Source organism: Erinaceus europaeus, chromosome 15 (assembly GCF_950295315.1).
Source record: "Erinaceus europaeus chromosome 15, mEriEur2.1, whole genome shotgun sequence".
In the NCBI taxonomy this organism is placed as follows: domain Eukaryota; kingdom Metazoa; phylum Chordata; class Mammalia; order Eulipotyphla; family Erinaceidae; genus Erinaceus; species Erinaceus europaeus.
In genome coordinates, this window is record NC_080176.1 from 73597750 (window position 1) to 73616103 (window position 18354).

An 18354-nucleotide genomic window follows, 5' to 3' on the forward strand; every position below is an offset into this window, starting at 1 on the left:
TATTAGTTTTTATTTATTATTGGATAGAGACAGAGAGAAATTGAGAGGAGCGAGACACCCATAGCCCTGCTTCACCACTTATGAAGCTTCCTCTCTCTGCAGAAGGGGACTGGGGGGCTCGAACCTGGGTCCTTGTTCACAGTGGTCCTTGTCCACTGACCAGCCTTGCCCAGGTCTTTTTATCAGAGCACTACTCAGTTCTGGCTTATGGTAGTGCAGGGGATTGAACCTGGGACTTGATGAAGCCTCAGGCATGAGAGTCTGTTTGCATAACCATTATACAATCTACCCCCCCCCAATCCTATTCTTTATGACATTAACTCCATACCTGGTCCTTCCAAATGAGCACAAGATGATGCATGAGGTCCTCTGGACACAGAAGCCAGCTGATGGTTTGTCGGTGGTGTTAGTATTTTGTGTTCAGTAAGCACACAGCGTACTTGTTTCTCTGTTAATATTGCATTGGCATTTTTACTTGGGACTTATATCCCAAAGCAGAACCCAAGTGCAAGTCTGAGAGAGACAGAGAGAAGGAGAGACATCACAGCACCAGGACCCCCCCCCCTTGTGCCAGTGGCACCTGCCTGTGGTGGTAGGGTCAAGGGTCAGACGTGTCCTGCCAGGTGAGCTATCTCTGTGACCCTTTGTAAAACAGTCCTGGAGTGCTGTGGTGGTGTGTTGGCTCTCCTTTCATGTTCTGGCCTCCTCTTCTCATTTTGAGCGAAGGTCTAATCAAAATCTCTTTCTGCTTAAAACGCTGAACATCAAAGCAGAAGACGACCGACTAGAAAGATGGTGTGTGGCATTGATTTGCCTTCTGGTGTAGAGAGTGGCAGGTCAGGTCAAATGCTGTGTTTTGTCTGATCCGGTGAGACTTGTGTTCTGAGCCCTCCTGTCCTCTCCTCTCCCCTCCAGCAGCGGGAGCCCTCGTCGCGGTTGAGGTCCTGCAGTGTCACCGACGCCGTCGCAGAACAGGCTCATCTCCCACCGGTAACCCACGCTCCTCCCTACCCAGCCAGCTCTGGCTCCTGGGCTTCTACTGGAAATCACATGGGCTGCAGAGAAAGAGTTTTTCCTGTGTAAATCCAGTGAGCACGTAAATGAGACAGTGTCCTAGCACATTTGACCCCCCCCCACACCAAGGAAAATTAATTTCCAAGTAGGTTAGTTGGCACCAAAGTCTCTAAAATAACCAGAACTTCCTTGTATTCACTTCCTACCCAGATGGACACCAATCCTGATGTGCTCATTTGACCTAAATTTTTCAACAAAAAGTAGTATACATGTATTAGTAATTACTTTGGGGGGGAAAAACTCATTTAGTCATTAAAGCTGTGCTCCCATGCTCTGAAGAATATACTGAATCCTTTGAAACAGGAAAAGCTCTTCTGGGTGGGCAATAAGCACCCTTCTCATCACTAATAGCCTGAACTCCTAACCTCCTCGGCCCTCCGGCCTTCCTTTTTTAATGGCAGCTCTAAAGATTGGCTCCCAGCTCCCACTGGGTTCATGTCCAGCAGCAAATGGAAAAGTGTAGGAAGGTCAAATGACAAAAGACAAACAGGAATTATGAATCTTCAGATGGGACCGGAATTGCCTTGGGAGGTGTTTGTTGTACACGTTAAAAGCAAACAGAAGGATCAGAAGTTGTATGGGAATTTGGTTTCTTCTTTTGAAGAAGAAACCTGTGTGATCTTATCATATTCTACTTGTGGTTTGACCTAGACCACTTTTTTTTTTGCTATTGCTACAAATCCTTCAGTCCTTTTTAGCACTCTTTCTTGATGATGTATGAACTTCAAACGGAGGTGGGTTGGGGAGGCGAGTGCACCTGCAGTTTTTGTAGCCAGTGCCTTCCCTTCGGCGTTTATTTTTGCTGCAGTTCGAGGGACAGGTGTGTCTAGGTTTTAGTCTCTCATGAATAGCTCAGGAAGTGAATTGATGAGTGCACTCGTCACATGGATAAAAAGCAAGGGAGTCAACTGTGGTTCACATGGAAGGAGCCGGTTGATAAGTTGCTTAGCAAGACTGTCCCTTTCTGGCATGGTTGCAGTTCAGGCCTCCTTCCTAAACTAGAGCAATCAGCTTTGAGGGGGTGCGGGGGTGATCCTCCCCCAACCTATTGATTTGGTGATTTCCTTTGCAAATCAGTGGTGCTTTCTTTCCTTTGCAAAATCAACGGTGATTATTTTGCTGGTTTATTTTTGGCCAAAGAATTCACTTTTTGCCTGGAAACTGATGACTCCTCCCTCTTCCTTGTACTCCCTGAAGCTATAGACTCACTGATTGCCAGTGGCCGATTACCTCAATTTTGAATTTGGTGGATAGAAGAATTTGCTAATTATTTTAAAAATGTAGGCCAGGCCATGGTGGTTTTCCATTTTTGTCTATAAGACATCACACATCCTTGAAGTCATCTGTCCACTTCAAGGCTGCACCCCCAAACCATTGGTGGGCAGGGTGAGGAAGACCCCACTCCTCCTTGGCTTCTGGTTATCAGTGGTGGCTTTCCAGAGCTCTGATTCACTGCCACCTGCTTCGCTAGGTTACAGCTGTAGGGACCTCTGATTCAATTGGCCGTGGGTGGGCTCCAGAAGTACGTTTCACTGATATGAATTATCATTTGACAGCCCAGCGCCCCGGCTAGGAGAGCGCGTTCATCAACTGTCACAGGTGGTGAGGAGCCAACGGTAATGACGTCCTTGATGAGACATTCCTGACTAGACTGTGGGTCGGTTTTAATGTTGTATTAGTGGCTAGTATGTTCTTTAGGAGAAGAAAAAGAAGATCAGCTTCTTGGAGCTACAGAATTGTCCCCGTTTCTTATTTTAAATGTCCTATTGTTCAAAAGGGCTGAGAATGTAGTTTGATTATTGATTTATTGATTACTTTTGCTGCCAATCTTCACTAGGGCTTCATGCCTTAAAGATTCTACTACAGGGAGTCGGCGGTAGCGCAGCGGGTTAAGCGCACGTGGCGTACAGATTCTACTACTAATAGTCCTGGAAGACTGTTTTTCTTGTTTGCCTTTTTTTTTTCTTTTCTGTTTTACTTGAGGGGAAAGAGAGAAATTGAGAGGGGAGGAGGAGATAGAGGAGAGAGAAAGAGACTCCTGCAGCAATGCTTCTCTGCTTGTGAAGCTTCTTCCCTGCATGTGGGGAGCAGGGACTTGAACCCAGGTCCTTGCATGTGACAACATGTATGCTCAACCAGGTATGCCATCACCCAGCCTGTTTGCTTTTGTTTAATTAGAATATGAGAGGCAGAAAGACAGAGGAAAGACACCACAGTACTGTTCCACCATTCGTGAGGCTTCCCCTGTGTGGTGCTCCTGTTTGGTGACTGGAGGCCCAAACCCTGGTCCTTGTGTGTGGTAGAGTGGGTCTTCTATTGGGTGAGCTATTTCCTAGCCCCTCTCTGGTCCTCAGTAGTTTTAACAGGACCATGGTTAAGCTTTGTTGAAGAGCATTTCGTTAGACCATTTTGAGAAGATACTTGGCCTTTTCGTGTTTCTACTCCTGGTGAGCACTTCCTGCTTGTTGCAGTGACTTGAGTAGAGTGATTTGGCTGGAGGAGGGTTGAGGAAGCCACAGGAATTGCATGTAATTGTACATATGGATTCTCTCTCTGCCCACAGCTTTCCTTACACATTTCCGTTTCACACTGGAAGCTCTGGGCTTCGTGTTCTGTTGCAGCATAGGCCTGTGACAGAATTCTGCTGCCAGGGATCTGAGCCCAGGAAAGAACAACTTTTCATAGCATTGGGGATGGACAAAAGAGGCATATAATTTAAAAGTTTAAAGGGGGGCGTGTTTCTCGGAACCAAATACCTGTTAGACTTATTACTCATTTTAAATCACTTCAAGTAGCTGTGTTTGTGAGTAATTGGATTTTACAGTTCTAATTGCCTGTTTGCTATTTGAGTCCTGTACTGCAGCTCGCTTATATAGTTCATGCTCCGAGCTGCTTCTGTTACTTCAAGAGTTGACCTTGTCGCCCCATCTTTGTTATGCTTGTTATTACTGCTAATCCCTCGAGCAGGTTTTTATTTGTATATACAGTTGCCTTTTCTTGATGTTGATGACTTAAAGGAGCAGTGTAGTTACAATGTCATCATTTATTGCCCAGCATGGCACATAAAGGAATCAATTTGGCCAATAGCAAATACCCACCCTGTTTAAGGTATTGAATTGTGAGAAAAATCCATGTTGGAGGCAGGGGGTAGATAGTATAATGGTTATACAAGGAGACTCTCTTGCCTGAGGCTCTGAAGGCCCAGGTTTAATCCCTACCGCTACCACCATAAGCCAGAGCTGTGCAGTGCTCTGGTAAGAAAGGAAAAAAGGAAGGAAGAAAGGGAGGAAGGATGGAAGGGAGAGAGAAAAGAAAAGAGAGGGGAAAGAATCTAGAAAATGCCATGTTGGGTAGACCAGGCTCAGTCTCTGGTCAGACTGAAGAGATTCTCAATGAACTAGCTTATCCCCTACCATGCAGTCAGTTTCTTTGAGAGTAGAACTGTAAGACAGATGCACTTATCTCACAGAGTGATACTGATAGAATTTAGTGCTGGTGCCAGTCCTCTGTCTTCCATTTTTGCCTTACTCTTTAGTTACTGGAGCATTGTGATAGCTGATGATATTATATGACAGGATAAACTGAATTGTGAGAGTCCCAGACTCCCATGGCAAGACAAAGTGATCCATCTGATTGAGATCCCATGTGAACCTCATTGGCTGACCTTTCTTCTGACATAGGCACATCCCTTCCCCTTCCCACAAAGAATACAAAATACGAGTTTGTTTGTTTTGTTTTTTAAACTCTGGGTAGTAATAATACCTGAGTGTTTTACCTGCTCCCAGACTTTCTGTCTGTCTGGCCATCCTTTGGCCACAGCAAGTCAGCCCGTTCTAGATCTTCCGCCCGATTTGCAAGTGTCAGGAATCTGCCACTTTTCCAATTCCATCTCCTCCATGTCTGTCCTTCTGGCCCAGCCTCACGGAGGTAGACCCTCCCAGCCTTCCTCTCTGACAGGGAGCCTCGCAGATGCTCACACAGAGCAAAATGGGATCTTCCCCTACCTGCCACTTAGCAACTCTATAGCTTCTCTGTGGGCTTGCCTCCAAGAAAGGTTCTTCTTCACATTCAGTGGTGTGAACACAGCACAACTGATAGCCCTCTCCTCAGAGAACATCCTCCCCTCTCTGGGGCCATGAAGGTATGCCATTCTGCATTAGCCATCTTGTTCTAACTTCTCACCACTGCGTTTTTGTTTCTGTGGTATGATTAGCAAGTCCTAACATGCACCTGTAGAAAGTCTTCCAGTTTCCAACGGATATGCCCCCCATGGGGGTGGGGGGAGGAGGGGGCTTTTCCAGCTGCCTGGTCAGCCAGGACCCTCTTTGCGGAACAAAGTGACGGGCAGGCAGAGAAGGCACTCTGCCTTGGTCTTCACTGTCTGGATCTGAAAACTAGACCAAAGCAGCAGAATGGCCGGGTTTGAGCAAGTTTGGGGGAACCCGAGAGTCAGTACCAAGCTGATAGTCATCTTTAAAAATACACTGAAACTTTGACAGTTTTCTCCAGGCCGAGTTCTCCATATGAACTGCTTGCCTGCAGTAAGTTCCTTAACTGCAGGGCATTGTGAAGCAGCATATTCAGATGAGAAGCTGTGAGGTGGTCAGCAGTAGAAGCCTGGTTTTGGCTCCAGGCCTGAGCCATTGCATGCTGTGTCTGTGGAGCCTGAGTGCTTGACCCTCCCTTCCCCCTCCCCCAGTTGTATGGTGGGAGGCAGTGTTTTGAGTCACAAGTGGAATCCTGAGCACAGGTTGTTCTCGCTGGCCATTTGAGAACAGTCTATAAAGAAACACTCTAATAGCACCATCTCACCTAGATGGAGCCAGACTGCAGGATGCCAGCCCACTTCTGAGTAGAAGCTAGAGCGAACATTTGAATCCAGTCCAGTGTTCTCTGCTGCTGTCTTCATTTTCCACAAGCCTGTTAGTTCTTGGAGTGGGGAGTCTGAAAGTCACCTGCTGGTTGGGACATTGTGCTAAGAGCCACACAGCTTTAGAATTCCGTTTTGAGATTGTCCAATAAACAGCCACTTGATTTTAGTGTATCTCACAAATCTCCTTTCTGGAGATACAACAAAAAAGAAAAAAAAAAATCTTTATGCTTTCCAGAGTGAACATTTTTTGAAGACATTTTCTAATTGCCTCTCCTAGAAAACTAACTCCACAAAGAGGTGGAAGAACCACAGAATTCTGGCTGGGTGGCTGTCCTCTTAGCCAAAGCATCCTGGTTATCACATAAATAGCAATAGATAGCATGTACTTTGTCAAAAACACTGTAATTGACCAATAACTCAGACTACGACTCAGATTCTGACTCACCTTAGCAGGAACCATCTTGATAGTACCCAGGGAAAATGTGTCCTGACAACTGTTCTCTTGGTGTGGTGTGCCAAGAGCATGGCTGTTTACAGACGCACCCGTCTGTCAAACTCACTAAGGATCTGGTCTGCTCTGGAGGAATTGCTGCTCCGGGACACTTCATGATCATCATCTTGGGAACTTCTGTCATGGGTCCCTCAGAATGTTTTCTTGGGCTGCAGGAGGGGTGGGGTGGGGGTGGGGGACCCGCAGGGTATAGTTAAGGAAGTTTTAACAGAAAGTTTCCTTACAAGTGATCTGTCTTACCTAGTAAACATGGTTTTGAAATAGTCACTGAAGTGTTGGTCTCTTGGCCAGTTAGCTTCCTCTGAAATATACTTTTGAGCTCAGGAGGGAGAATATTGAACTTCATTAGCTGTAGTCTCTGAATTACCTAAGTGGCATAATAGTATCTTTTTTTATTTTTTATTATTTTATGGCCCTGCACAGGCTCTCACACATGCATAAGATTTCAATACCTCCTGGCGGAGATGGTTTTTGTTCACTGTCTCTGAGAGAGAAAGATCCCACAGTGCCAACACTTTCTTCAGTGTGGTGGGGGCCGGGCTGGAGCTGGAGTCACATACATGGCAGAGCAGTCCAAGAGAGCTATTTCGCCAGCCCAGCCCTTTGTTCATTTCTTTCTTTCTTTCTTTCTTTCTTTCTTTCTTTCTTTCTTTCTTTCTTTCTATCCATCTATCTATCTATCTCTTTCTTTACCAGAGCACTGCTTAGCTCTGGCTTATGATGGTGTAGGTGATTGGCCCTGGGACTTGAAGCCTCAGGCATAAAAGATTTTTTGCATCACCATTATGCAATCACCCCCACCCTGTTCATTCTTCTTAAAGAATTATTTCTGAGAGACGAGAGACACCACAGTACCCTTTGCTGTGGCACTCCATGGCAACATCCTTGATCCACCTTTCTAATTCCGGGTCCTCGGAGTAAAGAGCAAGAAACTCACACCTGGGGAAACAGCTGCAGAATCCAGATCCCCTAAAACAGCAGCTTCCTCTTGTGACCTCATATGACAGCTGATGTTTTCCTGATGACCAGCCTCTTACTTCCTTTCTACTCCACCCCTAGGAACCTCAGTATCTGTGGCTGACTCCCAGTTTCTGAGCCGTCCCCTCTCAGAATCCCCCACCCCAGCCCCTTTGCAGGTAGAGATCGTCCTTGCGAGACTCATACATTTGGGCAATCCTTCGGCAGCACAGACCTCACAATCCAGCCTTGATGTCCTGCAATCATGGCTGCCCCCCTGCCACCCATATATCCTCAGGCAGCATTCTTCTTCACACCCCTTCTTATGAGCAAGGGTTTCGCAGCAGCCCTTTGGCATCTAATTTGAGTGCTCCAGATATAGTCTCGCTATACTGAACATGCATCTAAATGCAGAAACTTCCGGTGATTCATTCACTGGTCTAAGGAGACCCACTGCATATGGGCAGGCGAGGGAGAACACAATGCAGTCACAGACCCAGTGGAATCCTGCCTGCTGTTACCAGGAGACACACGGAGCCAGGGCAGTTGAGATGTTCTGCTTGGTCCTCTTGGCCCACCACTGACATGGGTGCAGGCTTCCTCAGAAGAAGCTGTCTGTGTGTGTGTGTGTGTGTGTGTGTGTGTGTGTTTGTGTTTTCCCCCTGGGGGCTTAGTGGTTGGAAGATGATGACAGGTTTAGCAGCTATGCTACAGGAAAAGTATTCAGAGCACCCCTCTGGGATGGTAAACATTCAAGACAGTTTGAAAAAAACATCACATTCTACATATTTGACAGTAAAAAACAAAAGAACTCAGTAACTGGAACAGACCACCAGATTTCTTTCCTCAGGACCATTTTAGCAATACCCCTTGATGTTTAAAACTTCAGGGACCTATGAATTGAAACCCCATAGCCATATGGGGTTGATCACCTGCCAGATCTGAAACTACTGGACATCTATCACTGTTTGCTGGACACTGACATTTGGGTTACAAAAAGACTGAACCTGCCTTTGTCTAGAAAGCAGGGACTCTCTGGGTGGACATGAGTGATTTTATTCTGATCAGAAAGCAAGTGCCAGCTATTAAATAATAATGATTTCTCACACAAACAGCCATCAGTGGCCTATGTACACACCACGCCGGGCCTCCCGTCAGGCTGGGAAGAAAGGAAAGATGCTAAGGGACGCACATACTATGTCAATCATAACAATCGAACCACCACTTGGACTCGACCTATCATGCAGGTACGCCGATTGCTGTAAATGTAACATAGAAGCCTATCCGTAGTAGAAGCCGGGATTCTATACACGAGCTTGTTGTGTGGGCCTGGTGTTTTCTGTGTTGCTCTGGAAAAATCCAGGTTGGAGTCAACTCCCCTAGTGAACGCATTACTCCAAACATTTCTCTACATTTTTCCCCATATGGAAGAACTTGGTCCGCAAATCAGCTTCTCCGTAGATACCTTTTGAATCTGTAATATGAAGACAGCCATCTTCAGAGGAAAAGCCTGCTGTAATATATGTGTGTATATGGTTGTCGGAAAAGTCATGACACACTTATATAGAAAAACATAGAAAAATATGTCATGACTTTCCCTACAGCCCAATACATAGCTCCTCTCCCACCCTCTGCCTCCCCACCCCCTTTTCTGTCCCCCGTCCCCCTCAATACTAGTCTGTATGCTGGGCTAGTGACTCACCTGGAGTCCCCATCCGTTCCCCCATGATATGTGTAATCACTTCCCTCTACTCTTTAACTAGACCCGCCCTCTTACTACTGTCGGCAGTGTTGTTTGGTTCACGCTCCCAGTCTCAGCTGCTCCTCGGATGAAGCTAACTTGTTTTTGCCTCCAAAATAGCTTGCAGAAGATGGTGCCTCTGGATCCGCCTCAAACAGTAACAACCATCTAATCGAGCCCCAGATCCGCCGGCCTCGTAGTCTCAGCTCGCCAACAGTAACTTTATCTGCCCCACTGGAGGTGAGAAGGCCGCCTTGGCTACCTGGGCTGGACTCTATCCTTTGACTCCTCTCTCTCTTTCTCTCTCTTCTTAACTCAGACTTCCGTTTTACAGCCTCTTCTTCTCCTCACTCCCTCTCCCTCTCTCTCCCCCTTCTCCCTCTCTCTCTGGTGAGTCTTGTGTTTGTGGTAAAGGGTGTTCTTGTACCGCCTGACTACATGCTTCTCTGTGCCGCCCAGTTAACATCTCTGGACTCCCCCATCCTGATTCTCATTCTCATTTGGCTGCGGCCCTGGTGACTAGTGCTGGGGGTGGGAGGGGACATTCTCTTTCCAGAACTTTCTCCATTCTCGTGTTCTGCTCCTGTACTGCCTGTCTCCCTGTTTATCGACTTGCATAGCAGCTCTTTTCAGTACTGATGCTTCTCCAGAGGTTTCCAACATAGCTGTTGCTTTAACCATCTTGTCTCTTTCCGACGGGAGTGGTTGTCTGTCTCATCGTGCAGGCACCCGCATTGCTGACGCCTGTCTACTCTGCTCCATCACCACTGCACACCTGCTTGTGCTGTCTCTCGTGTGTGTGTGTGTGTGTGTGTGTGTGTGTGTGTGTGTGTGTGTGTGGTATTAGTGCTTTCAGCTCACATACCAAATGTCAGAGAGCTGGGCAAGTCAATGTGAATGGGTGATGTTCTCAACTTGATTATGTCTTCAAGATAGGTTGGGTTTCTCTGCCCGGGGTCCAAGGTGCTGATAAGTGGGAATGGGTGCTATCTCTTCCATACTATGGCAAAAGTCTCAGGGGTAACAACTGTGTAATTCTAGGTGGCTAAGTTTCCAATGTTAGATTTCTCGTTTGTGCTCTGACAATCCATTCATTAGATTGTGAGCTCATTAAGAGCAAGGGCACTTTTTTTTTCCCTCCGCAAAATCTCCATCCTTCATGCTAAATGTAGAGTGACCATTTTTGATGCGTGCCAAGAAACTCTCAAAAGATAATGGTTCTAAATTTGTAATACTGTTGTGTTTTTAACCAATACCAAAAACAAACAAACAAAAATGCTAACGTTGAATGTATCTTGGGGCCAGTGAATGACAGAGGCAGATCTTTGAGGCGCTTCCCTCTTGCCTTCTGCAAAGAGAAGCACACCACCACACACACCTTCACTCTGACACAGTCAGAGGAACGCACGGTAAGAGTTCTAACACTCATTGTTGTTCCTTAGGGTGCCAAGGACTCACCCATACGTCGGGCTGTGAAAGATACCCTATCCAATCCACAGTCCCCTCAGCCTTCACCTTACAACTCCCCCAAACCACAACACAAAGTCACACAGAGCTTCCTGCCGCCCGGCTGGGAGATGAGGATAGCGCCCAACGGCCGACCCTTCTTCATTGACCATAACACAAAGACCACAACGTGGGTAAGGTGGCAGCTTTTATTTGTTTTTTTCTCTTGAGGGTTTTCATTCATTTCTTCTTGTCCTTCCTCAAGACTCCTACTTCTTGGAGAGAAATTTCACCAACCCTATAGTTTGTTCCCAGGGGCTGTCCTCAGCCTGCATCTAGCTTGGCACAAGTTGGCAAGTGGAAATGGGTAACTTCTGGGCAGAGGCTAATGGCTATTTGGGGCATCAGGTGCCAGAGTGGATGCCCTTGGCTTCAAAGCATTTTCAGCAAGCTTTATCTTGGGTAGTTCACTGTATTTGAGCAAAGGGTTAGTTTCCACCACCTCATTGCTGGGATTTTCATGTTAACTGCTTCACGTCTACGTCTACTGAGGCTGCAATTCTAATAGGCATCTTTTTTTTTTTTTGCCTCCATAGTTATTGCTGGGGCTCAGTGCCTGCACCGTGAATCCACTGCTCCTGGAGGCCATTTTCCCCCCTTTTGTTGCCCTTATTGTTGTAGCCTTGTTGTGGTTATTATTGTTGTTATTGATGATGTCACTGTTGGATAGAGAGAAATGGAGAGAGGAGGGAAAAACAGAGGGTGGAGAGAAAGACAGACACCTGCAGACCTGCTTCACTGCCTGTGAAGTGACTCCCCTGCAGGTGGGGAGCCAGTGGCTCGAATTGGGATCCTTACGCCGGTCCTTGTGCTTTGCACCACATGCAGTTAACCTGCTGCGCTACTGCCTGACCCCCAGTAGGCATCTTTTTCTTAGCAACACCTTTTCTTTGTCTTCTTTTGTTGTTGTTGTTGTTGTTGTTGTTGACATGGCCCATCTTGGATTGTCCCTTTTGACTTTATTCATCTGTGATTCTGTTATCCACTTCTCTGCTGTATTCCATCCCTTTGTGTTGGGCTCAGAGATGTGCAGGACACTGGATGTTGATCTGATGGTTCTTTTTTTTTTTTTTTTGTGAATTGGTTTCCGTTAGCATACTGCTCTTTCCCTCTGTTCCTGAATCAGACATGAGAGAGAGAATCTGTGTCTCTGTTCATGCGAGTAGGATGAGGTTAATCAAAGGTGGCTGGGCCGGGCATATCATTACAAGCCCCATGCCAGTTCTTTATTTCCTTAGCTGAGCTAGTGGTGGTTTGTTGAGTGGCACTTACTGTTCTTTTAAAGTCATTGGTGTTTTTTTTTTACTCTGATCTCTGGATCTGTGATTAAGCTGAAATCGGTGCTCTTGTTTCTATTTCTGATGCAACAGAAGTTTTTCCACCTGTCCTTTATGTTCCTGTCAAATTGTCTGGGAACAGAGCTGAGTCCTGTTGTCTGTCACTTGCTTAGAACTGTTGTTCGTGAAATCCAGTTGAGTTTTGGAGATTGTCATTGTGGAGGGTAGATAGCATAATGGTTCTGCAAAGAGACTCTCATACCTGAGGCTCCAAAGTCTCAGGTTCAGTCCCCTGGACCACCATTAACCAGAGCTGAGCAGTACTCTGGTAAAGAGAGAGAGAGAGAGAGAGAGAGAGAGAGAGAGAGAAAGGAAGGAGGAAAATAGTCAACTCATGCTTTGAATTCCCACTTCTGACCAAGCCACCGAGAATATTCTTTTTTTTTTTCTTTTTTTTCCCCCGAGTATGTTCTGTTGCTACGACAGCAGTCTGGTGTTAAAGACGAGGCCCAGGGAGTCGATGGTAGCGGTAGCGCAGAGGGTTAAGCGCAGGTGACGCAAAGCGCAAGGACCGGCATAAGGATCCCAATTCAAGCCCCTTACTCCCCACCTGCAGGGGAGTCGCTTCACAGGCGGTGAAGCAGGTCTGCAGGTGTCTATCTTTCTCTCCCCCCTCTGTCTTCCCTTCCTCTCTCCATTTCTCTCTGTCCTATCTAACAATGACGGCATCAATAACAACAATAACTACAACAACAATAAAAAAACAAAAGCAACAAAAGGGGAAATAAATATAAAAAAATTAAAAAAAAAAAAAAAAGATGAGGCCTGGACCAAAGTGACCTGACCTGGACTGTTAGCTTCTCTTTACTTATGTTGTGATGTTAATTCAGTCTCTGGAGAAGTGGACTAGATAGCCTACGGATCTCACTCTCTGTCTTTCTCTCTCTCTCTCTCTGTCAAATCCTGCAAGCCAGGGTACAGCATGTCCCCACAAAGGAACACTTGGCATCTGGAGCAGGACATTAACATCCTTGACTCCTGCCCTGAAATGCTAATAGCCACTACCCCTCCCCGGCTCCCTATCCTAGTGATGGCCCAAAGTGTCCTCACACCCCTTCGTGAGAACCACTCTAAATTTTCTCCCTGTCCTGAAGTACAGAAGTAGCCTGCCAAGAGAAGTCATTAGATCCTATGGCATCCTTCTAATCATTTCGAAGGTACATAACAACACAGGGACTTGTAAGTTTTTTAGTCGGAAGATGTTACAGGCCTGCAGGCAAGAGGAGAGAAAGAGACAGGCAAAAATACAGAGCTGGGAAAGTTGGTCCTAGAGGTCGGGGTTGTCGAGTCTTTATTCCCTGTCGACGTGGAACCTAAGGCTGGCCCGCTGGTGTCGCCGTTTCTGCTCCTACAGCACAGCTGTCATCCCTGATGCGCAGCCAGAAACGGGAGCCCCAGATAAAGGGGGCAGGGGAGAGTATTGTAAAAGTCTCTGGATTAGTGTATGGAGCCACTATGGCTTGCCAACATAAGCTCTGACTGTAGTAATCTGAACTGGCTTAGTAATCAAATCCCCTAACCTTTCCTCAGCCTTCCTCGCCACAATTGCAGACTAATCACAGCTGAGCAGCCTGTATTGGGCACGGCTCAGCCTTTCTGGTGGCTGCCTCGTTGCTGAAGGAAGCGCAGTGTAGGGTCCCCAGTGACCCCATTTTACACCAGAGACATGCGATTGATCCATTTCCCCATTTCAGATCTCCCCCATCAAAGCAGTATCTTGGGGCTGCCACTTATGCTGAGACATGCCCAAGGTGACAACTGGAAATTCTGCAAGTGACTGCACAGCTGTGGCCGGGCTCCCCCACACAGGCCTGCTCAGAAGGCTCAGCGTGAGGCCCTCACACTCCAAGTGCTCCCTTTACTTTGACCAGAAGTGCAAACGAAGCTAGCGGGAGCTGTGAAGAATATCTCCAGCTTCTTTTTCAAAACATTTTATTTATTTACATGTTATTGGATAGGAACAGAGAGAAATCAAGGGGGGAGAGCAGATAGAGAGGGAGAGAGGCATGGGCTGGGCGGTGGCTCACAGGGTTAAACGCACATAGGATGACGCATGGGGCCCTGCACAAGGATCCTGGTTTAGCCTCCTGGCTTCCCACCCTGCAGGGGAGTTGCTAGCTTGTCTGCAGGTGTCTATATTCCTCTCCTCTGTCTCCCCATCTTCTCTCAGTTTCTCTCTTAACTATCCAATAAAACGGTGGGGGGGGTGGTGGTGGCCACCAGGAACAGCAGATTTGCAGTGCCAGCACCAAACACCAGTAACAACCCTGGAGGCAAAAAAAAAAGGGGGCGGGAGGCAGAAACACCCAGAGCGCTGCTTCACTACTTGTGAAGCTTTCCCCCTGCAGGGTGGGGATCAGAGACTTGAACCTAGGTCCTTGCAAATGGTAACGTGTATCTGGTTAAGTGCACACATTACAGTGCACAACGACCCAGATTCAAGCCCCTTGTCTCCACCTCAGGGGGAAAGCTTAATGAGAAGTAAAGCAGGGCTACAGGTACCTCTCTGCCTCTCTCCCCTCTCAGTTTCTATCTCTAGCCAATAATAAATAAAGTGTTTTTTTTTTTAAATACAGTGCACAAGGACCCAGGTTCAAGCCTCAGTCCCCAGCTGCAGGGGGAAACTTCAGGAGTGGTGAAGCAGGTCTGCAGGTGTCTTTCTTTTTCTTCCCTCTCAATTTCTCTCTGTTCTATCAAGTAAATAAATAAAGATTTTAAAGGTTAAAAAACCCCTCCCATTTATGTGTATACACACACACACACACACACACACACACACACACACACACACTGCGATAAGGCTTGTCCCACTGCTGGTCCCCAGGTCACTGAGGAGCAGTTTAGCAAGGTCTGCAGTTTACCTAGCCCTTCTGCTAAAGCAGCAGTTTGAAGCCTGCACATTAAGAGTATATTTACATCTTTTATAGGGCAAAAGCATCAGCTTCTTTTTGTAGCTGGAAAGATTATAGTTTAACAGGTCTCAGGTTTGTTTTCTGCCCAGGTCCAAACTCATAAAGCTCACGGCGGTCTCTACCGCCTGGCCAGTCTCTTCCTGGAAGGAAGGAAGAAACAAGTTGTCTTTGGAAGCGGCCAGCCAGCTGCCCTGGGTTTTATAGATTTTGAAGTGTTTCTGCTGGGAAATGACGTCAGCATTGCTGTTGCTGTTGTTGCTTCTAAGATCTTGGCCTGTTTGGAAACTCTTTGGACTGCATGCAGGGAGCAAGTGTGAGCTAGCGATGGGGCTGTGAAGCTGCGTGTGGCCTTCACTCCGTCCAGACCCTCCGAGGCCCTCGATGGTATCTGATTGTTTACCCCGAGGTTTTCCAGCTCTCTTGTGGGACATCCGATGGCTCCATCACGGGGGTCAGGGGTTGCTCCCCTCAGTGGCTTGGGGTGTTCTGTGGGACGTTGGTTCAGTAACGCACATAAGACTTAACCCTCAGGGCTTGACCGATGGCAGCTGCTGCCAACATTTGGATGTTTGTGGTTCTAACAAAATGTGTGACACCATCCTCCCCACACCTAGGCCTCTTGCCCTCGCAGTCTGAGCCCTGCGACTCCATGACGTGCCCTCGGAGCCTGTGAAATTCAGTTTATTGTGTGCTCCCTGGTCCTCCTCTCCTCTGTCTTGGCAACTCATCTTTAATTTGAGGACTTTACCACCTTTAATGCTGTAACTCACCAGCTTTTAACAAACAGGCCGGTTGTCTTCCCTGGTCGCCTGTGCACGTGTGATTCCAAGGCATCGTGACCTGCACGTAGCCCCCGAAAGTCCTTTTCCTGGGGTACACAGATGCTTGCTCCCTCCAGCCTGGTGTGGACAGCGGCTCTGGGGCCCAAGGGGACCTGGGTGGTGTGGCTTTACCCCGTCCAGCTCAGAGTTAGCAGTGAGCAGGTAGCTATTGTGGTGGTCGAGTCAGGGCGCTGAATGTTTTCTCTGCTCATGAATAGCCTGTCGAACATTTCCAGATGGTGAGCTTCTCGGGCTGTCTGAGTCCTCAATCTACGATGTTCATGTGCGCACACATGTACTTAAGTGTGTGTGCAAGTATACATAGACATGTATACGTATCTATCTATGTTTGTACTGTATTTGCTCCAGAGACTGTAGAATACTGAATCTATTTGTGCTTTTATGTATCCTTTTAAAGCACATGACTGTGTGTCCTGGAACATAACTCAGCAGGTAGAGTGCTGGACTTGCAAACATGAGGTCCCAAGTTCAGTCCCTGGCACTCCATATGCCAGAGTGAGGCTCTGGTTCTCTCTCATAAATAAATAAATAAATCTTTTTCAAGTATATTAATGAGGTGAAGGGTTAATATCCGTTACAGATTTCTATCTAACATAACTTATTTCTTCAGTTAAATATCTGCTATAGCTGGAAATATAAAAGGCAAGAGTGACTGGTTTGGTTGGTTGGTTTTTTTTCACCCTTAGCAGAGCTGGTACAATGGAAAGCAGAATGAATTTTCTTTCTAACACGCTGTCACCATCAGCAGTTTTACTGAGGGAGAACTTAAGTGCTGTGCAATCTGCCCCTTTCAGAGATGCAGCTTTGTGGTTTTCACATCAATTGTAAACATTCTCATCACCCTGAAGGAAGCCCAGTGCCTACTAGTGGTCATTCTCCTTAACCTAATAGATTTTAAACACAGGGTTTAAAATCTAGATACATAACCCTGCCTCAAATCACTCATGGTTTCCCAAGGTTTATACTTTATTTCCTGAACTTGGGAAAAACACCAGCCCCCCCCAAAAAAAGATTTTTTTAAAATGATTTCAGAGCAATAAAGACCACAAGACTTAGAGTGTCAGGTTTCTGTCCCCAGCTCCCAGTTAAATATTCTTATCCCCCTGCTTGCACCAAGAACAATGAGAAAGAGACAAATCTTGTTGCCAGGCATCCTGACCAAAGAAGGGGATCGATCCCTCCCCCTCCGGCCCTCAGCCGAAGCAGGTGGACAGCCGCCCAATTGCCTTGGAACACATAAGTGCACGTGGGGAAGAGGCAGTTGCTACAAGGGCATAGTGACTCTTAACCTCTGCTGCCTTTTACATTTTTCTTGCAGGAAGATCCGCGCCTGAAATTTCCAGTGCACATGCGGTCAAAGGCATCTTTAAACCCCAATGACCTTGGCCCTCTTCCTGTGAGTACACGGGAGACACATGGACACAGTTGGAAAAACTCCAACTCATTTGGCACCTTCTCTTCTGGGGTCCCCAGCGTCTTGTTGTTTCTTTCTGGGCCTGAGCGTGCGGCTGAGTTTCAGGAGTGGGTACAGTTCAGATGCAGTTGCAAAGGCATCTGAACAGCCAGCTGCTCCAGGATGGTGGAGCTGGAGGCCAGGAAATGAGAAGCATTCTCAATAGGCCTTGCGCAGAGGAAGCTCACTTGGTAACTTAGCAACCACGGAGTTCCATCCCTGTCGCTGAGTCAGTCAGAGTCACAAAAATATTAAAAGCCAGTGGGAGAGAAAGGCAATCTCCAGGAAGAAGCACTCTTACATCGTGCTTCCTACAGATATTTTTAAGTTTTGCTCCCTTGGGATGACCGAGGATAAGTTGCATCTTTTATCAGTCTGTTCTCTTGGGAGGGGCCTGAGTGGGAGGTGAGCTGTTTTCTCCAAATTGGATTTTGAATGAAGCTTTCACCAGGCAGCTTCCTTGGCCATTCCAGGAATGGGGACGGGAGCCCTGGAAGATGATCTGAAATAGCAGGTGCTGGGAATTTTTTTTTTTTTTTTTTATGGTGGTGTTTCCAAGCCTAAGAACCTTTCTGTTTTCTGGCTTGTAGATAGATCAAAGCAAAAAAAAAAAAAAAAATGAGGCTCAAAAATCTAGGCTTTTGTGGTCCGGGAGGTGGCGCAGTGGATAAAGCATCTGACTTTCAAGCATGAGGTCCTGAGTTCAATCCCCGGCCGCACATGTACCAGAGTGGTGTCTGGTTCTCTCTCCTCCTATCTTTCTCATGAATAAATAAAATCTTTTAAAAAAAAATCTAGGCTTTTACCTCTGACCAGGAGCTTATTATACACATGCCCCACCAGGAAGTTCATGGGTTGAGATAGAGCAGAGAAGTGCATCTGGAGACTGAGTTGAGAAAGTGTTCACTGATCCATTGGATTTCAGTGTTTTAGTCAGCAAAGGGGGCCATAGTTTAGATCATGAGACCTTCAAGGCCAACCTTTTCGGGAAGCCATTCTCCAAATATGTGGGATTCCAGAGCCCGAAAGGAAGAGATCACAACAGACAATACCAGTATCAGACCCTTCCACCCTGCCCCTCCCTCCCAAACAAAGCATCTGCCTCTTAACATTTTGATACTAACCTCCCTCCTCCCCTTAGTACTAGC

The 18354-nt window shown here is 46.8% G+C and overlaps 1 protein-coding gene across 1 annotated transcript in view; it reads left to right on the forward strand.

Moving 5' to 3' along the window:
- The window catches only part of LOC103118814 (NEDD4 like E3 ubiquitin protein ligase), a 149310-nt gene that overhangs the window by 95387 nt on the left and 35569 nt on the right, over positions 1–18354 (forward strand). The window contains exons 8-13 of the mRNA XM_060172335.1: positions 916–990; positions 2631–2690; positions 8531–8662; positions 9277–9396; positions 10599–10796; positions 17072–17149. Coding sequence (XP_060028318.1) covers positions 916–990; positions 2631–2690; positions 8531–8662; positions 9277–9396; positions 10599–10796; positions 17072–17149 — 663 coding nt within the window. The remainder of the gene's footprint in view (positions 1–915; positions 991–2630; positions 2691–8530; positions 8663–9276; positions 9397–10598; positions 10797–17071; positions 17150–18354) is intronic.